The sequence below is a fragment of the Aspergillus foveolatus genome (genome assembly GCF_047715535.1).
Source record: "Aspergillus foveolatus strain CBS 279.81 unplaced genomic scaffold BDW70scaffold_9, whole genome shotgun sequence".
Classification (NCBI taxonomy): Eukaryota; Fungi; Ascomycota; class Eurotiomycetes; order Eurotiales; family Aspergillaceae; genus Aspergillus; species Aspergillus foveolatus.
This window is the reverse complement of record NW_027396073.1, coordinates 186,570-203,100: the sequence shown is the minus strand read 5'-3', so window position 1 is coordinate 203,100 and position 16,531 is coordinate 186,570. Positions and strand designations below refer to the sequence as shown.

The 16,531-nt window shown below is 51.6% G+C and overlaps 7 protein-coding genes across 7 annotated transcripts; 5 read left to right on the top strand and 2 right to left on the bottom strand.

Moving 5' to 3' along the window:
* Positions 1-571: 571 nt before the first annotated feature.
* On the top strand, positions 572-2,226 carry BDW70DRAFT_171918 (sugar porter family MFS transporter; the record flags this gene model as incomplete). The annotated part of the gene is made up of 3 exons (XM_073743354.1): positions 572-1,092; positions 1,156-1,452; positions 1,545-2,226. 3 exons carry the CDS (start codon positions 572-574, stop codon positions 2,224-2,226), a joined length of 1,500 nt encoding a protein of 499 aa, XP_073598644.1.
* A 477-nt stretch (positions 2,227-2,703) lies between these two features.
* On the top strand, positions 2,704-4,128 carry BDW70DRAFT_121569 (ribonuclease P subunit p20 family protein). Its single transcript, XM_073734779.1, has 3 exons — positions 2,704-2,874; positions 2,951-3,916; positions 3,963-4,128. The coding sequence occupies exons 1-2, from the start codon at positions 2,769-2,771 to the stop codon at positions 3,793-3,795; spliced, it is 951 nt and encodes a 316-aa protein (XP_073598643.1). The 5' UTR covers positions 2,704-2,768; the 3' UTR covers positions 3,796-3,916; positions 3,963-4,128.
* Positions 4,129-5,136: 1,008 nt separating this feature from the next.
* BDW70DRAFT_121514 (putative cytoplasm to vacuole targeting Vps64) lies at positions 5,137-8,066 on the bottom strand. Its single transcript, XM_073734778.1, has 2 exons — positions 6,386-8,066; positions 5,137-6,336 (listed from the first exon to the last, which is right to left on the bottom strand). The coding sequence occupies exons 1-2, from the start codon at positions 7,508-7,510 to the stop codon at positions 5,221-5,223; spliced, it is 2,241 nt and encodes a 746-aa protein (XP_073598642.1). The 5' UTR covers positions 7,511-8,066; the 3' UTR covers positions 5,137-5,220.
* A 27-nt stretch (positions 8,067-8,093) lies between these two features.
* On the top strand, positions 8,094-9,212 carry BDW70DRAFT_130719 (MGR2/ROMO1 family protein). The gene is made up of 5 exons (XM_073735860.1): positions 8,094-8,421; positions 8,501-8,527; positions 8,585-8,614; positions 8,664-8,754; positions 8,827-9,212. The coding sequence occupies exons 1-5, from the start codon at positions 8,367-8,369 to the stop codon at positions 8,948-8,950; spliced, it is 327 nt and encodes a 108-aa protein (XP_073598641.1). The 5' UTR covers positions 8,094-8,366; the 3' UTR covers positions 8,951-9,212.
* Positions 9,213-11,067: 1,855 nt separating this feature from the next.
* Positions 11,068-12,556, bottom strand: BDW70DRAFT_121495 (uncharacterized protein). The gene is made up of 2 exons (XM_073734777.1): positions 11,737-12,556; positions 11,068-11,679 (listed from the first exon to the last, which is right to left on the bottom strand). The coding sequence occupies exons 1-2, from the start codon at positions 12,203-12,205 to the stop codon at positions 11,087-11,089; spliced, it is 1,062 nt and encodes a 353-aa protein (XP_073598640.1). The 5' UTR covers positions 12,206-12,556; the 3' UTR covers positions 11,068-11,086.
* A 2,096-nt stretch (positions 12,557-14,652) lies between these two features.
* On the top strand, positions 14,653-15,377 carry BDW70DRAFT_121483 (uncharacterized protein). Its single transcript, XM_073734776.1, has one exon. The coding sequence runs from the start codon at positions 14,832-14,834 to the stop codon at positions 15,285-15,287; it is 456 nt and encodes a 151-aa protein (XP_073598639.1). The 5' UTR covers positions 14,653-14,831; the 3' UTR covers positions 15,288-15,377.
* Positions 15,110-16,402, top strand: BDW70DRAFT_130713 (uncharacterized protein). The gene has a single exon (XM_073735859.1). It carries the CDS (start codon positions 15,398-15,400, stop codon positions 15,737-15,739), a length of 342 nt encoding a protein of 113 aa, XP_073598638.1. The 5' UTR covers positions 15,110-15,397; the 3' UTR covers positions 15,740-16,402.
* Positions 16,403-16,531: the final 129 nt, after the last annotated feature.

Below are 16,531 nucleotides of genomic sequence, written 5' to 3'. Positions count from 1 at the left end.
TCTGAGTAGGTCACATGACACTCAAGAGCTTAGAGAAATAAGACCTGAACTATATTCCTTATTTGGATGCTTATTTAGACCTAGTACGGTATTTACGGCAGCTTTAATTGCGGTCTGGCCCGCCGGGAGATTGGGATATAGCTGATTTGGTCTACCACAGTGGCTCGCAGACATCACTTTGCTCAGTCGAATCACATGCTACATTGAGCATTAGAATCAATAGCGTCAACAGCGTCAACCCCGCTTCGTTTGTAATGCGAAGCTGCTTACCAGTGATAAGGAAGTAGGACAAATGCGTTAAGTGTGCTGTCCAAGCCCGTTGTAGGGTCTTCTTGTATCGAATAATCCCTGCCGCAGCTACGGAATCTCCAAAGCCAGCCCTAAAAAGTCCCCGCCCATCGGAAGTTTACCGAATCCAGCTTGATGCTTGATCGATCGACTTCCACCAATCAAGACTATATGTATCTACTCAAAATGAAGCAATTCCCAGCCCATCGCTGAGCAGCTGGACTTGGGGTGTTCCTAGAGCCAAACTTTGTTTAAGTCTGTATTCCAGTAAGAGAACGGCACCATGAACCCTAAGCTCTACCAGTTCTTCGTCGCTCTCTTCGCCTCTTTCGGCTCCTTCCTGTATGGCTACGACCTGGGCGTAATAGCCTCGGTCGTGGCCTCAGACTCCTTCATCGACAAGTTTGTCCGCGGCAACAGCACCGTCTCCGGCACCGTGGTAGCCCTCTTCACGGCGGGCGCCTTTTTCGGTGCGTTCGGCGCAGGCTTCACTGACCCGCTCGGGCGTCGAACGACACTGGTGCTGGGGTCCGTCCTCTTTATCATTGGGGGAATCATCCAGACAGCCGCCATGAATCTGGGGATGCTGTACTTCTCACGCATCTTTTCAGGATTCGGTATTGGGATCCTCGTCGAGATGGTCCCGATGTTTCAGGCAGAGATCGCCCATGCCAGAATCAGGGGTATCCTGGGCTCGCTGCAGCAGACCATGCTGGGTATCGGAAGTCTTGCCGCAAGTTGGATTGGGTACGGGTGTGAGCATCACTGGTCGAACACAGGGAACAGTGTGCAGTGGAGGTTGCCGTAAGTTACCTGCCGTTCTATTCCATCTCGGCGCATCACAACGGGCGGCACTGATGAGAATAGCCTGGCCTTACAGGTCGTCCCTGCTATCGGACTGGCCTCGTGCATCTTCTTTTTCCCTGAGTCGCCGCGGTGGCTGATCGACCATGATCGGCACGAAGAAGGGCTGCGGAACCTCGCCACTCTGCACGCCAACGGCAATGAAAACGACGCATACGTCCTAGCCGAGTTTGAACTGATCAAGCAGCAGGTCGAAGAGGAGCATCGGCACGGCGCCAAGTCGTATAAGGAGCTGTTCTCCAATCGATCCAATACCCGCCGGATTATTCTGGCTTGCGCGTGCCAGGCGTCGACGCAGATGTATGTTTCCTCTTTGTTTACGAGACTGGTGTTACTATTACGTACCTTACAGTGACAGTCACGAGAGCAACACCTATACTGACCTCCTACAGGACTGGCGTCTCTGCCATCCAATACTTTTCGCCCGCCATCTTCGCCCAGATCGGCATCTCTACCTCCCAAACCCTGCTCTACCAAGGCATCAACTCCATCATCGGCGAACTCGCCCAGTTCATCTTCTTCTTCCTCATCGACCGCGTCGGCCGCCGCCCCCTCCAGATCGGTGGCAACATCGCCTGCGGCCTCGCGTTCACTATCGGTGCGGCGCTGATGGCCGTATACCCACCCTCGTCCACAAACACGTCTGCACATTGGGCATTCATCGTCACCAGCACGTGGCTTTTCAATTTCTGCTTCTGCGCCTCTGGCACAATGTCCTGGATCATCCCCGCGGAGGTCTTCAACACCGCGACCCGCGCCAAGGGCATCTCGTTAGCCACGATGGTCTCGTTCGCGTTCAACACGATGATCGCCGAGGTGACGCCGGTTGCGCTGGAGAATATCGGCTGGCGGTACTATATTCTTTTTATTGTGTGTGACTTTGGAAACGCGCTCTTCTTTTATCTGTTCTTGCCGGAGACCAAGGGAATCACACTGGAGGTTATGGACGATCTCTTTACTAACTCGCCGCTGCTTGTCCCTGGAAGTCGGTGGCAGCCACGCCCGGAGTTGGATGTTGACCAGGTCATGGAGAGGAAGGATATCATGCTTCGCTCAGTTGCTGCGGATCCCTGAGGACATCACCTGTAGGTACCAGGCACGCGCAGGCGCAGGATATCACCTCTTCCATATTTCTGAATTGTCTTAGCTCTTTTTTGGGACGATCCGGGCTTGTAAGTACAGGAATGTCTGTAGAGGAGAGCTTGTTGGAGCCAGACGCCCGGCTCCTGTAACTGCGACACTGTAGAAATTGGTGGCACAGAAGCAAATACAAATATACGTACTCAATTTTGTGTCCCCATTACGTCTAAAGCTTTGTGCAAAAGTAGCTAGCGAAGCCAAAATGTTTCGAGGTATATTTATGAGGCTCTCGAGAAGTGCCATGCCCTAATTTATGCCGGATAACAAAGCCTGAGCCGCAAGGCCGTAAGGCCGTAAGGCTGTAAGGCCACAAAGTAGCATGCCCACAAGATAAGCGCACTGATACGGGCTGCAAATGTTGCAAACAGAACTTTTCACGATTCAGAGCCAAACTACAGTTGGAAGCTTCGTCGAGCTCAACACGATCGCCTGCCTCCCATTTAGATAATTGGAGACTTAACCTCAAATCCTCCAAAATGGCTCCTCCAAAGCAAAGCCAAAGACAGTCTCAAGAAAGCCAAACCCAATTGGCAGACCTCAAATTTGAACGCAGGAACCAAGACATGGTCAAACTCCCGAAATGTACGGTTCCCTCGTCTCAGCTCACCACGTACAGCATGAATCCCCCAATTACTGATTCAAATTCCCTCCGGTCTAGATGCCCGCGTCACCAAACGTCCCATCCCACACGCTCCCATCTCATCTCCCTACACTGGCGCCTCTATCCCGAAAATAATCTACGTCTCCTCGTCAACACCGTACATGTCCGCCGTGAAACGCGTGCAAAAGCTCCTCCTGCAAGCGGAGAAGCGCGCGACAACGTCCCTCGCAAACAAAAATAACAAGAACAAGTATGGTGGCAAAAATGCCCCGCAGAAGAAACTGGGCGAGCAGACACAAACACAGCAGGAACAGCTCATTGCGGCGATGGCAAGGGGTGAAGACCGTGAGATGCTTGATAAGGAAGAGGTCTTTGTTAAGGCCACTGGGAAGGCGATGCAGACTGCGTTGAAGGTGGGAAGGTGGTTTGGTAGTCATGGACGCGAAGAGGAGTATAAGGTGAGAGTTAGCACAGGGGCGGTGCTTGTTGTTGATGATGTAGAGGAGGATGAGATGAGTAAAGAGGGGTTCTTGAGGAGCACTGAGAAGAATACGAAGGGGAAGATGACTGAGGCTGAAGCCGGGATTGCAGATGTGGATGTGGATATGGAAGCCCAGGGTGCCGCAAGTGCACATAAGGGAGATGACACGACTCTAATGACTACGACAACCGGAACTGAGGCGGGCGATATAACAATCATGACCGAAACCGAGGCTGGCAAGTCATCGGAGCCTACGGACGCTGCAACGAAGCCAAATGCAGAAGCCAAACTTCTCTCTAAATCAGCCCTGCGAAAACGGAAACGCGCTGCGAACATGGCCGCCTCGCTTGCGGAGACGGAGTTGCCGGAGACTAGGACCAGATGGGTCAACTCTGTCGAGGTTGCAGTGTCTCTGAGGTGAGGTGGGTTACCACTGTATCGCCTTTCTAGCTACACACCGATAGCGCTCCGACCCAGTCCCATTCTGTGAGCGGCGCTGGCGGCCAGTACAGAGGTTCGACTGTCACTCACCTGGTCTTGAGGTATCCGACCTCGCTCGGTTTCTATGACATTACTGACCAAACGTAGCTGCGCATATAAGCTCGGCCGGATGCGATGCTTCCTCGCTCGGCTCGCTGGCAAACGACCTACCGCCTCTACCTCCGAGCGCGCATACCTCTGGGGCAAGACTTATTTGAAAACAGAAGACAATTTCTTGTCAATGCAAACTCCGATTCGTTCTTCCAGCGGCTAGGGTTTGGCAGTCTAGCCGCAATCTCGGTGCCAATGATTCACTATGAATTACGGTCTATCTACGTTGTCTCTTCTTTATCTCTTTCCGAATTCTGTTGTGTCACTGCTACGGGATCGTTTCTCACGAGACTTCCCTTGCTTTCACTTCTTCAACTTGCGCAGGTACGGACGGAAGCGTTTTCCCTGTACACATGACGCTGCCTGTAGTTGTTTCGAGCACCCATCTCTTGATTGATGCGGCGCCAAAGTGTAGTTAGCGGTGCCAGGGTCACGGCGATCATAGTCTAATGATACGGTGTACGAGAGGCCGAAATATCATTTTTGGCTTAGTGTCGTCCTGCTGCACACATTGGAGCATTGCTACAGAATCCAATTATCTCAATGGCCAGCAACCAGAATGGAAGGGAAGGGAAATATGGATTTCTGAGCTCATGTCCTGCTTAGGCTATTTCATTATATACAGGAATACATGCATAAGACTGGGAAACGGAATGAGTAAATAATCCATACTTGTTGGCCTCGACACCACAAGAACCCTCTTCTAGTGGGATATCATCTTCTCCCATAACCTTGCCCATGCTAATTGCAGCAGGTGCATATTGAACCATAGGAAATAGGAGAGTCAATGACTGTATGAAAGGGTAGATACCCACATAAGTCAGTCATTCGTCGCTGAACAAAGAAAGTCGCTATGTTAGACTAAGTAATACACAAAGGCTGGGCACAAACCCTGTATCCGCCAAAATGTGAAAGACATTAACAGAAGGAGAGTCACTGCCGCCAGGGAACCGTAACTGGAACAGCATGGCATCTGAGAAAATGAAGAGGAAGATAGAGAGGAAATATAAAGGGAGAGACATGCGAAGTACGCAAGTTCATCAGTGCAAGGGCATGGAATGATTAAAGGATAAGCGCCAGGATTCATGATCAACGCTGGAAGAACTGACCAGAGTACACAGACAATATAACAAAGGCGCCCGCCAATATAGTAGGCTAAACCAGAAAATGTTTTGAGACAGGAAAAAAAGAAAATGACGGCTAGACAATGAGCCAAGGACTGTGCGGAGCAGATAACAAAGTCATGGATGATCAACTACTTATCCATTTTCTGCCACCCGTTCAGGTAGGCCATCAATCCAACACCAAGAAGCACAACTCCAAGCATTGACGCAAGTGGACTCGCTTGCTCAACAGCGTCAAGACGTTTATGGGGCTGCGTTGCAAGTCCTGTGCCAGTGTCTGCGCCTTTAGAGCGTGGCGACGACGCAGCGTCTTGCGAGTCGACTTCGGAATGGTTGACAACGGCGGTCGGTTCCTCATTGACATGAGACGAGTCGTTGAGGAATTTCGTATCACGTACCGGAGACAGTGGCTCCCTATCGCGAACGACAGCACGCTCTTTCCGCAGGGTCTCGATCATCTCAGCCAGCGATTTGCGGGCTTCACCCGTCTCAGCCTCGGCTTTCTCCGCCCGTTCTTTGTACGACGAGAGCTGCTTCCTCATTGCTTCCATATCTTTCATCATGGTTTCCAGCCGACGCTGCAGTTTTTCGGTCTGATCCTCAGCCGGTGTGTGACCTTGTTCCTGTACAGCAGGGTCATCAATCGACTGGGAATCTGACTTATTGACGGTCGTTTCATGGTCAGCGTTTTGTGGTAAGCCATCTGCTAGTAAGTCCTGCGTCGGGGCTGATGGACGGTCAGACCCCTTGGCAGAGACAAGTTCCAGTGATTTGGCTTTCTGCTCCGCCGACTCTCGAGCAAGACGTTCCTGCTGGAGTAACTGCTCAAGCTCTTTAACACGAGCACCTTGGGTGTCAAGTTCTCGTTTGGCAGATGACAAGGCTTCGATAAGAGAAAGAATCTGGCTAGACTCTCGAGACACAGGTGAGCTACCAGCGCTCATCTTAGGTTTCTCTGTGTCGGTCCGTTTAAGAGGAGAAATCGCGTCCACTCCATTCCGCGGCAGAGCATCAGGTTTTTCAGGTAAGGGTTGTTGAGGTGGAGGCGCCGGGGGTTCCGAGAATCGCGAGAACGAATCCACACGGGGCATCTTCGGGCGTCCGTTGACCTGACGAGACGAGATGCTGTCACCTGGCGAGTGCTTTTGTTTCTCCTTCTCTGCGGCCCCTGACTTCATGAGGCCAGCCAAGAACTCGTCGGTTTGCCGAAGTTCTTGCTGCTGCTGCTTAGCTTGTTTCATCTCGGACTATGAGTTATGTTAGCTCGACCTCAAGGAAAAGGCTTAGGTTACCCACAGTCAGTCTTTTGACAACCTGTTCAATCGAGAGAGGAGAGCTCCAGTAGTTCATTTGGCGTTGTTGCTGCAGCGCGTTAAACTGACTACTGGCGTTACTTTGCGCACTGCGGGTACTTGACGCGCTGCCAGCCCGCCCTCGGAGGTGGGACAATGGCTGACTTAGAGGGGAAGGAAGAAGTCCATTCCCAGAGGCTGGATCTAAATCACCGAGCGTAAGATCAAAAATGTTGGGCACGGTCCCGTAAACCCCGGCATGCTCTACTTTGGCCGACACTTTATGGTGTACGATGGTCTTCTGGTCTTCACTGACAATGTCAATTCCCAGCTCAAGCGTATCATTTTCTCGAATTTCATGAGCTTCAGACTCGCGGTTTTCTGGAGACAACCGTTGGCCGTTGAGGAAAGTACCGTTAGACGACTTGACATCACGAATCAGGACCTTCCCCGTCGCTCTGTCAGCCCATATTTCAGCATGCTGGCGAGATAGCACCTTGGAATCGAAGAAGCCGTTTTTCGATGTAGGCACGGTTTTTGCATTCGTTTGCCGACCGATCCGCAGAGTTTCAGGAAAGTACGGCAGGGTAATTTGTTTCTTTTCGAAAGTGCCATTGAGCGGAATCAGGGTCAGAATTGCGGGTGGATCTCCAGCAGGCGTGCTTCCTGCGCGAACGCCATTCTGCTGAGACGACTGGAGAAGGTGCTGAGAGGGAAGGATAGAAGAGGGTTGCTGAACGGCAGACATAGCCGATGAGGCGCCCGCACCGGAGAAGAAAGCTGGCTTTGCTTGCGAGCGCGCGTTGCTTATTCCAGAGACTGGCTCCGACTTCGAGCTGGGCCAAACACTCCGCGAAGACTTCTTTTTCGACGCTGCAGTTGCAGAGTCACCGTTGGCAAATTGTCCCGCATCAGTACTTGACGGGCTTGCGGCGATCGTCGACGCGGACGAGTTAGACCCTATCGAAGAGGAAGAGTTGGACCTGTGCAGGGTCTTCCGGGGCATAAACATCCGGGAGACCTCGTCTGGGTTCATCGAAGACAGAGCTCCTTGTCCACCGTCACCAGAATCGTACCATCCCAAGCGAGGCCCCGTCTGTACGCTAGGTGGTGAAGCCACGGCAGTCATGGAGAAGGCGATGTTTTAGGTTGAGGGTGTTATGGATGCTCGACGCTCCTATTTCATGGGCGCAGAGAACGGAATGGATGGACAGATTCAACGGGATAGTGACGGCTGACGATCGACTGATTCAGTTGATGCGATATATTATGAAGAAGTGGCTCGTAGGGGGCTGGCGCAGAAATGGCTCCTCGTTCGGTCTCGACCAACTGATCCGGGGAGGTCACGTTAGCATCATGCGAGTCCCACCAAAACAAGCTGTTCATGACTGTTGTGCTCTCCATGGCCACGGGATCGTAACCAATTAGAGAAGCATCACAGATGGCGTCCAGCAAACATGCTTACCTCGGCGAGATGAAACCTGATAGCCAGGTAAGGTTAAGGTAGGACAGGAGAGAATGAGGGCCTCAACAGATCAAGGAGGCGCTGTCGGGGCCGAAGCTGAGGAGTAGGCGGTAAGAACGAGGTCCCAAGGGGAAGGTGAGAATAAAGGAAGTCCGACGGGACAGCCGCCTTGCACGGACCGGTGTAAGCCACCTAAACGGCGAATTTATGACAAGCAGAAAAAATGAGAATTCGTCGAGACAGACCGCATGAGGCCCTCGCAGCGGGAGGGAAAGTCAGCTCGCATTCCCTTCATCCAGGCCTTGTCACGTGCATTGCAACACGTGTATTACGTAATTATAGTGCTCTCCAAATCTGTGTCACGTGCTTACCGGTCGCCGGCTTTGATCGTCCGACATTGGGGATAGAGCGGTCTTGACTGAAACTCACGAGGTCTTCGAAGAAGTTCACAACGTCACATCTTGCCAGTGTCTTCTAAAACCCAATACATCTCAGTCTCTTCCTTAATTGTTACTCCACAATGCCCGTCATTGCAGGTCCCCCTCAGGCCCATGGCCCCTCTACCTTCGACAAAAGTGAGCTCCCCATTGAGTCGCAGTTGGAGATTAATGTCAGTATCTGCTCTAGTGCAAGAAATGGCTAACACGACTACAGTGAAGATGGGTGCGCTGATGGGATCAAGTAAGTAGCTCTTTCTCCTGGCTTGGTCGACGAAATCGCTAATAATTCTGCTTGCAGCTGTCGGCGGTATCATGGGATTCATCATCGGTTAGTCTTTTATTTATCGGTCCTAGCGGAGTACTCATCTGGATTGTAGGAACTGTTACCATCTTCCAATATGGTGCTGGACCTAACGGAGTTATGCGAACACTCGGCAAATACATGGTTGGCTCTGGAGCGACATTTGGGTACGCCTTCGATACGCTTGCGCTTAGCTAGGCAATCTTTGTCGCTTGCTGCTAATACTGTCCACACTCTAGTCTCTTCATGTCGATTGGCAGCGTTATCCGATCTGAGGGCCCTCACAACGACGCCTGGCTCCGAGCTCGAGGACCGCCCATGATTCTTCCCCGCCAAACACCTCTGCGTCGATCGCAGGAATAAGCCGATACTGGCGTCGAACGTCCAGCAAGCGACTGGACCATTGTACATTAGCATATACCAGCCTCACGTTCTCAAGTATTGCGAACTGTGGCGTTCACAATTCATAGCGTGCCGAGGCAGACGAGCTAGGTAGGAGCGTAAATTGTATAGGAACCTGGAGAATGGGCGACACCAGGTAGCTCTCGACTAGCAAATTGCCTTTCATTGTACGGTATGAGTTTAATCCTTAATGAATATTCATGAACTATATTGGGGTTTTCAATACATAACTTAAGCTTGGAGGACGTTTCTTTTTCGTGGAGTTGAGAGAGTTATGAGAGTAAATAGTGTTCTGACGCCATCTGAATACACAAACGATGGACCAAGTAGGAAATCTACGCGAAGCGAGAAGCGATTTCTATTGTACTATTTAGGCTCTGGAACAGGTTAAATAACTCGGGTATACTCTTCTCAGTCATTTTCATCTTGAGTACACTGGAGCCTACCAAGTACATTGTACGTCCTAAACCTCCGAACATGCCATCCCCGCATCTCCACAAAACCTCCGATCTCAGCTCCACAGTGCTTAATGCTCCTCAACAGAAACTATTGAGGCAACTACAAACTATGGGGCACTTCACGATCATTACCGAGTAACTTGGTGGTTTAGTTCCCTATTCCTAGTATAGCGTGAGCTTTATATGATTTATCCATAAAAAAAGAACTTATGCTAGCTGAAGAACGAGTTTCGAACGTCGGTTACAACGCAAAACTTAAATCTAGCCCGTGTAAAAGTGTAAACAAAAGCGCCTCGCCAGCTAGGTGCAAGCATATCATCTGTTACATCTTAAAACAAAGAAAAGAGAATGTTGAAGGTCATTGTTACGTGGCTGATGAGTTTACGACTCGTCGCCGAGCAGCAACTGCAAGGCAACCAGGCACCCTATGACCTGCTAGGCTGAGCGACGCTTGTTTCTCTGTACTCAACACAATAATATCGTCCTTCCTGGCTAAAACAGCATGCTGGCTATACGTGAGTTACTTTGAACTCAGCAGAGTTGCAAGGACAAGCTACCGACGGCGAATGCAGCATGGAGCTGGTGCCCCTGGGCCCATTACAGGCCCTGTACGAAGCGTCGAATGTCAGCGACCTGACCAAACTGAGAACGCAGATATAGGACTCTGCGATGAGCCTCTAACTTCTGGGGCCGGACGGTGTGGCATATTTTGGTAATGAGAGCTGTGGATCTGTGAAGGTGTGATTATGCTGAAGGAAACCAACAACCTGTATTATTGGTCGTTGGTTATACGTCATTGGGCTTCACAACGACACTGGTATGCGCGGCCGTCCAGGTTGGTACATTGGCAAGGTCCGCCTATGAAGATCAAGCTGCCAGGGTCTTGGAGGAAGGGGATAGCGGGAGACCCTAGGTGATCATACATGCAGGAGATCTATTGCCACCCCCTAGGCGGCCAGAGTTATCCTTCAATGCGCGGGTTCTGTTGCGCCAGGTCATATGAATATAGATGCAACCGCGAAAGAAACACCATTCCGCTTTCATAGGACCGCCTCCCAAACTCAGCCACAACTCTCCTAGAGCTCTAAACTGCCTTCGCCTGCGTGCTGAGTCCTAAAGCGCCAAACTCGATCCTGGCGCCGAGGTAAGCTGGTTGTGGAGGGACTGGCTTAGATGGCGTGTTGAGGGTCGACGGCCAACTCGAACACGAGGGCTCAGCCTTGCTTGACCTGTAACTCTCTCAATCCGCTGGAATATCTGCTGGCTCTGATTACTGTGGGCCATCAAGTCACGAGTTAACGGCCTCGTTGGGAGTAGTGCGTCTGCGTTCACTTGAGTTGCTGGGGTAGCCCCTTAGATAGGTGTTGGGCAAGGGGCTCTGCAAAGCTATAACTCCAAGGGGCAGTCGGTCAGATGGAAAATGGTAGAAGCTACTGGCCGGAAACTATACCGAGATTTGTACAAGGCGAGTTCTCACATGTTCATTCCTTGGCTGCTACGCTAAATAGCATTGCTTGCTCAAAAGCCGGCATATCAAAGGCAATATTTTTTTACCCGACATCTAACATGAGAATTGCCGGACATATATATGTACCTGCTTAGGTCGCCGACGAGGTCACGACATCTACCCATCTTACACTTACTGCCCACCAAGCATCCGACTGGTGTCGAAACCGTGCACAAACGCCCAGGAGAATGCACTCACAGCACTCATGATGGCATCCCAGCTGACACTGCTACAAGCCGGATGAACATACACAGTGTCCCACAACTGTTTCGCGAACTCGCCGTAAGACAGATCCGTGCCGAGTTCTTGCAGGGCCAAGAAAGTGAAATAGGCCTGCATAACAACCGAAATAGCCGCCACCCACTGCATTAGGACGACATAGCGCCGGGTTGTGCGCTGTCCCTGCGCTTTGGTAGTAGGCTCCGAGGACGAGCTCTTCGGGCCCAACAAACAGGGGACGAACACCAGAAAGTGAGGCGCGAGCAAGACTAGCATGAATTCTTTCTGGTACGCAAAGATAGGAACGGCAAGGGTGTCGAGAAGCGAGAGTGCAACTGGCACGACTTCATAGAGTAATGGCGGGGACCATGAAAAGGCAACGCTCTTCTCATCCGGTCGTGCAGAGACGGTGATTGCAGCGAAGAAGAGGTTTGCCGAGAAGGCGACACTGACAGCCTGGGCCAGTAGCATATAAACCCAGACGTGGGGAATGCGATATCTCCGACCTGTCACCATAAATGTTATTCACAGAGTCACCTGCTTCATGGTTGAGGATGACATACCTGTGATGCCGAGGAAAAGACTCCAACCAATCGTCCACCAAAAGATCTGGCCACTCCACCAGACTCGTGCTGCGTCCTCGGACACCGTCTCCCAGGCCTCTTGGAAGATGTACGTATTGTATAGCCAAAGACCCATCCGAGTGATCAGAGGCGTCTCTTCGCCTGCATAGGGTAGTCCCTTGGGGCTAGTTGCCCAATTGTTGTACGTACGGATGAAGAGCGAGATCATGTAGTACCATGTTGTACCAAGACTCACAGCTGCCAGAAAGACAAATAGAAATAGATGCGCCTGCCGCTGGCTAGTAGCCCAGTCATTGTTCGTTTGGCGTGCGTGGTATCGAACATAGATGGTGCGACAGCAAACGAAAGCAAGGGACAGTATTAGAGACAGGTAACCGAGAAAAAGAAAGATAGATCGATAGTGAATTGGCGGAGCCTCGAGCGGAACATCAGTCAGATCTTCCGCCATTGTGTACGAAGGTCTTGAACTCTACCGAAGGTCGAAGTCTGGGGAGGTCGCTGGAGGAAGTTCAAATTCATTGGTCTGACCCACTTGGTGCCCCTCCCGTGAGCCGCGACAGCCACCACGTTGATCGCGTGTTAGCAGCGAGCCTCGAGAGCCTGAGGCAGCGCCGTAGAGGTCCATCCTGAATTCTGACCTGCAATAGCTCTCCTTGCCAGAGGTCTACGGTCAGGATCTCCGCTGAGCTCGATAACTAACTCCCAGCGGCAGGCGATGGTAGCCTCAATAGGAATAGCGCGTCTACGTCAGCTAAAAGAGTAATATAGGATATTAAGGAGTCTGGCAAGGGGGCTTAGCAGGTCTCTATATCAACCATCATCCCGACGAGCTGCTCTCCGATCAAGGCATCGCTTGACACTGTTCAACTGGAGATGGCTTTCTGCTGTTTGCTAGTCAGAACTGTTGCGGTGCCGGCACAGACATATCAAAGGGAGGACCACAAGCCTAGAGAAGCGCCGCTCTGCTAGTGGGCCGGCCATTGAGAAGGACTTCGGACCGTTTCTAAAACCAAATTGCAACCATGCTAGGCCGGATCTCGATGCAAAAGGGCGCATCAGGAATGCTCCGGCTACCGCACGAAGTTTTGCAGCGCACGAACGAGCACGAGGAAGGGCACGGGAAACGAAAGGACCACAAGCTTCTGGCAGTCAGCAGAGGCCGACTTTGTCTTGAGCTGTCCATGCCTATGACTTCTCTGGAAAGTGATACGCATGATTGCAAGTTTTCTTCCAACAGTTCTTATAAAGCCCGCCGATGCCTCCCACACGGCTGGCAGGTTATGTTCGAGATCTCAACGTAATACCTCTTCCCAAAACGCGGTCGTTTCCGTCGGCCTGCGGCCTTACTCCAACGTCCAGCGGGACTGCGCGCTGTCTCTGGCTCGGCAGCGGTACGAGCCAGTGCCGAAGTCTGTTCGAAGCATGTCGAAAGTCAACCGTTTGGCGATGCAGTGATTTTGCAGAAAATGATTATGGTGCTGACAATTTTCGGGGTCGGTTGCCGTCGATGAGCGGATGGGCGTTGTATGCTTTTGATTGTAGATGGTTGTCGGGAAGCCTGAGCCATCCCTCATAGAGTCTGCACCTAACAGGGATTGCGGCTCTCTTGCAGCAATCTTTTCCTCGTGGAAAGGAATTCAATGCCCAAGCAAAATTATGGTACTACCCGACTGCCATTGGTTTCCTTTTTAGGTTGGAGGACCCTTTCCAGCTCAATTGGAACGCTGGCAACCCAGCAGCCGCCGCTGCTCACGGGTAAACAGGCGGCTACTGAGTCGATCGGTACTCTTGTCAAATTCGTTAGCTTGCGCGCAAGACTCCAAAATCACCGAGCACGAGCGCAGATGTGATTCTACGCGAAGCATTAGGTCTTCAGAAAGAGCTCCAATCTTGCGTAGACACCCTCCAGCGACTTGGTCCTTATTACCAAAGAGCTGCGGACCTGGTGGGGACATTTTACGGGTAGTATCACATATACCAGGACGCCTGGCATCTCCAATACCGATTCCCTACCAACTCGGCCGCTTGTTGGTCAACGAATCATTGTGGCATATACATCCCAGCTTGACCCTGGTGCTGAATGGACCAGTCAGAAGGAGCGTCACTAGCCGTAGTAAGCCAGCCAAATGGCAACTGACATCTGCTTCCCTCATTCGTATAGCAAGCCACACCCTGCTTGCCCGAGGCCGTCTCACTGCTCAATGGCACTCTCCTCTGCTGATGGAGGGTGTTTCCGTGACATTTACTCATTGACAACAGCGGCAACTGCAGCCGGCGTGTCAGAGCGACTCCGCACTTGAGTGACTAAACCACTCCAGACTGGCGAACGCACCGGGATGAGGCAAGCATTGGACACCATTCCGCGATTAACAGGTCATCGAAATCGGGCGCCAGTGGACCTGGCTTGTCAAAATCCAATGCGCTCATCGTGGAATGGTCTGCATGATCAATTGTCATAGCGTCATCAGCCTGACGTGGTGGCGATGGAAGGTGAACAACACTGAGTTGGGAGATGGCTTGGCAGATCTGACGGCGTAACGCTTCACTGGGGCCTCTTACCCCAATAACGCTGAACTGGTGGGCTTGGCCGGTGTCTGGCAGGGCTCGAGTACAATACCGACTCGATCCACTCGTTCGCTGACCGCTTGACTCATGGTCGATAATTCAGATGGATCATTTATGATGGACACGTACAAAGTCTGTTTTGACGATCTCATCCGTTATGCTTGGAATGGATCACGCGCTGTTGATAGTGGGAAACTGTACGGAAGAAAGTCTCCGGTAACTGGAGAGCAAACTCTTCAATGGAAACTCGGTTACGGTATTACCAAGCTATTGTGCCATCGATCTTACCCTGTCACGGTAACTGCGGTACAGAACTGTGGTACAAAGGGTCTGACTAGTAACAATAGTTTAATTAAACTGAAATTGGTCATGGTGTCTCTTCGTCCGCACCATGAAACTCCTTGAGACAACGGAGGTGAGAGAACCGATGTACAAGTGCGACAGGTATGGGTTGCTTCCCCAAGTGCTTTCACGTTTTGCAGACAGTCTTTCTGAGCTAAAGAGGATAGATGGCATCGTTCGAGGTGGCGGGTGTTTTGTGCCTGAAGGCTCTGCGCCAGGCCCTGGGTCTGACTGGGGCGCTCAGGAACCCGAGCCAGCAGCCAGTCGTAGGGCAGAACGGTCGAATGCATCTGGGTCCAATTCCAAAAGCGCCGATCAGCAATTTGAGGCCCAGACAGTCACGAACCCCTTGCGACCGTGTTGTTATTGGCCGACATGCCGCTAGTGCTCGTGTCGGGCCCTCTTCGTTGTCCCCGTCGTCCCCGTTGTATTTAGTCCATCGCCCCCCCAGCATTCTCTTTCGTTCCTTTTCCCTTGATTCCCACGGCTTTGATCCTGAGCAGCGCTCCTCTACACTCGTTACCTTACCATTCTCGTTCGCAACTGCGATACGCTCACTCGTTCGTGTGTCCAGTTCGATTTCAAACCAAGTCGTTCATTCCTACTCAGCCTGCATCCGCTGATACCCTGCGCATCCGCTCATCGCCGCATCGCAATTCACAAGACAAGACCACTCGTCCTTCAAGACCGATTTTCTATTCTCCGTTCAATCACCGTTTCTCGCATCCTCAAAATGAAGCTCGCTACTATCGTCTCGACCATCCTCTGCTTGGGCGCGGCCCAGCTCGCCGCTGCTGATGAGACTCAGACCTCGACTTTGACCACTACCATCACCAAGACCCTGGTGCGAGTCAACGCTATCACTCCTACGGCGACGCCGACTTCGTCGTCTGCGCTCTTCCACACGAGCACCCCGGTCGCCAGCAGCACTCTGGTCTCCAGCACGACCGCGGCCGCCACCACTGTTGCGCCCTCGACCGAGCCCACCCACACTGGCGCTGCTGCAAGCTTTGGAGGCAACATGCCCGTTGCTCTAGCTGGCGGTGCCGTTGCTCTGCTCTTCGGCGCTCTGTAAGCGACGCGATTCAATATATACTCCGGCAATGACTCCTCGACGCATCCGCGAACCATCAATCTAAGCAGTGGAGGGCTGCTGATCAAAACGACTTTCTTCAACCTACTCTTCTCGTTTATACTTTTTTTGACTATTATTTTCCCATTTATACCTTCTTATATCCCTTCCGTTGACCTTGGACTCTTTTCGAGGGCTACGCGGGACGGACGTGTTATGGATTCTATACCCCCTATTTACGATTACGATTTCACGGTGCTCAGTTTATTCGCTTCTTATCGTTCTGGTTGGTGAGCCGCTGACGAGATTCGGCCGGGTTCTTTGCGACGTTGCACATCGCTTGTATATAGGTCGATCTCCGAATCCATTGCAGTCAGCGCTGGTCTGAAACTAAATCGCGAGTACCGAACCTCCCGTAGAAACTGTAATTTGTGACTCCGTCTATTTCTTATGGTCTCGGCCCGTTGATCTGTCGATCTGTCGATTCTTACTCCAAGGAGGATTGACCGAATGAGACCTCGGCATGGAATGCCGGACGGTTTACACCAAAGCACCTAGTCGATGCTAGAATTAGCGGCGGTCAAAATTTATTGGCTAGGCTCAACTACATGCTTTGTCGTAGATGGACAAATAGATACTCCGTCTTTCTAGAGTTTTACAGAGCTGCGATCCATGAAATTAAAAGTATGCGAGGGTCTGCGCTACTGCAGAGACATGCCCATTTCAATGAGGCGTCTGGTGTGTCGTAAACAACTCAAGGAAAGTTCAAATTTTTCAGGCTGCAGGAGAACATTA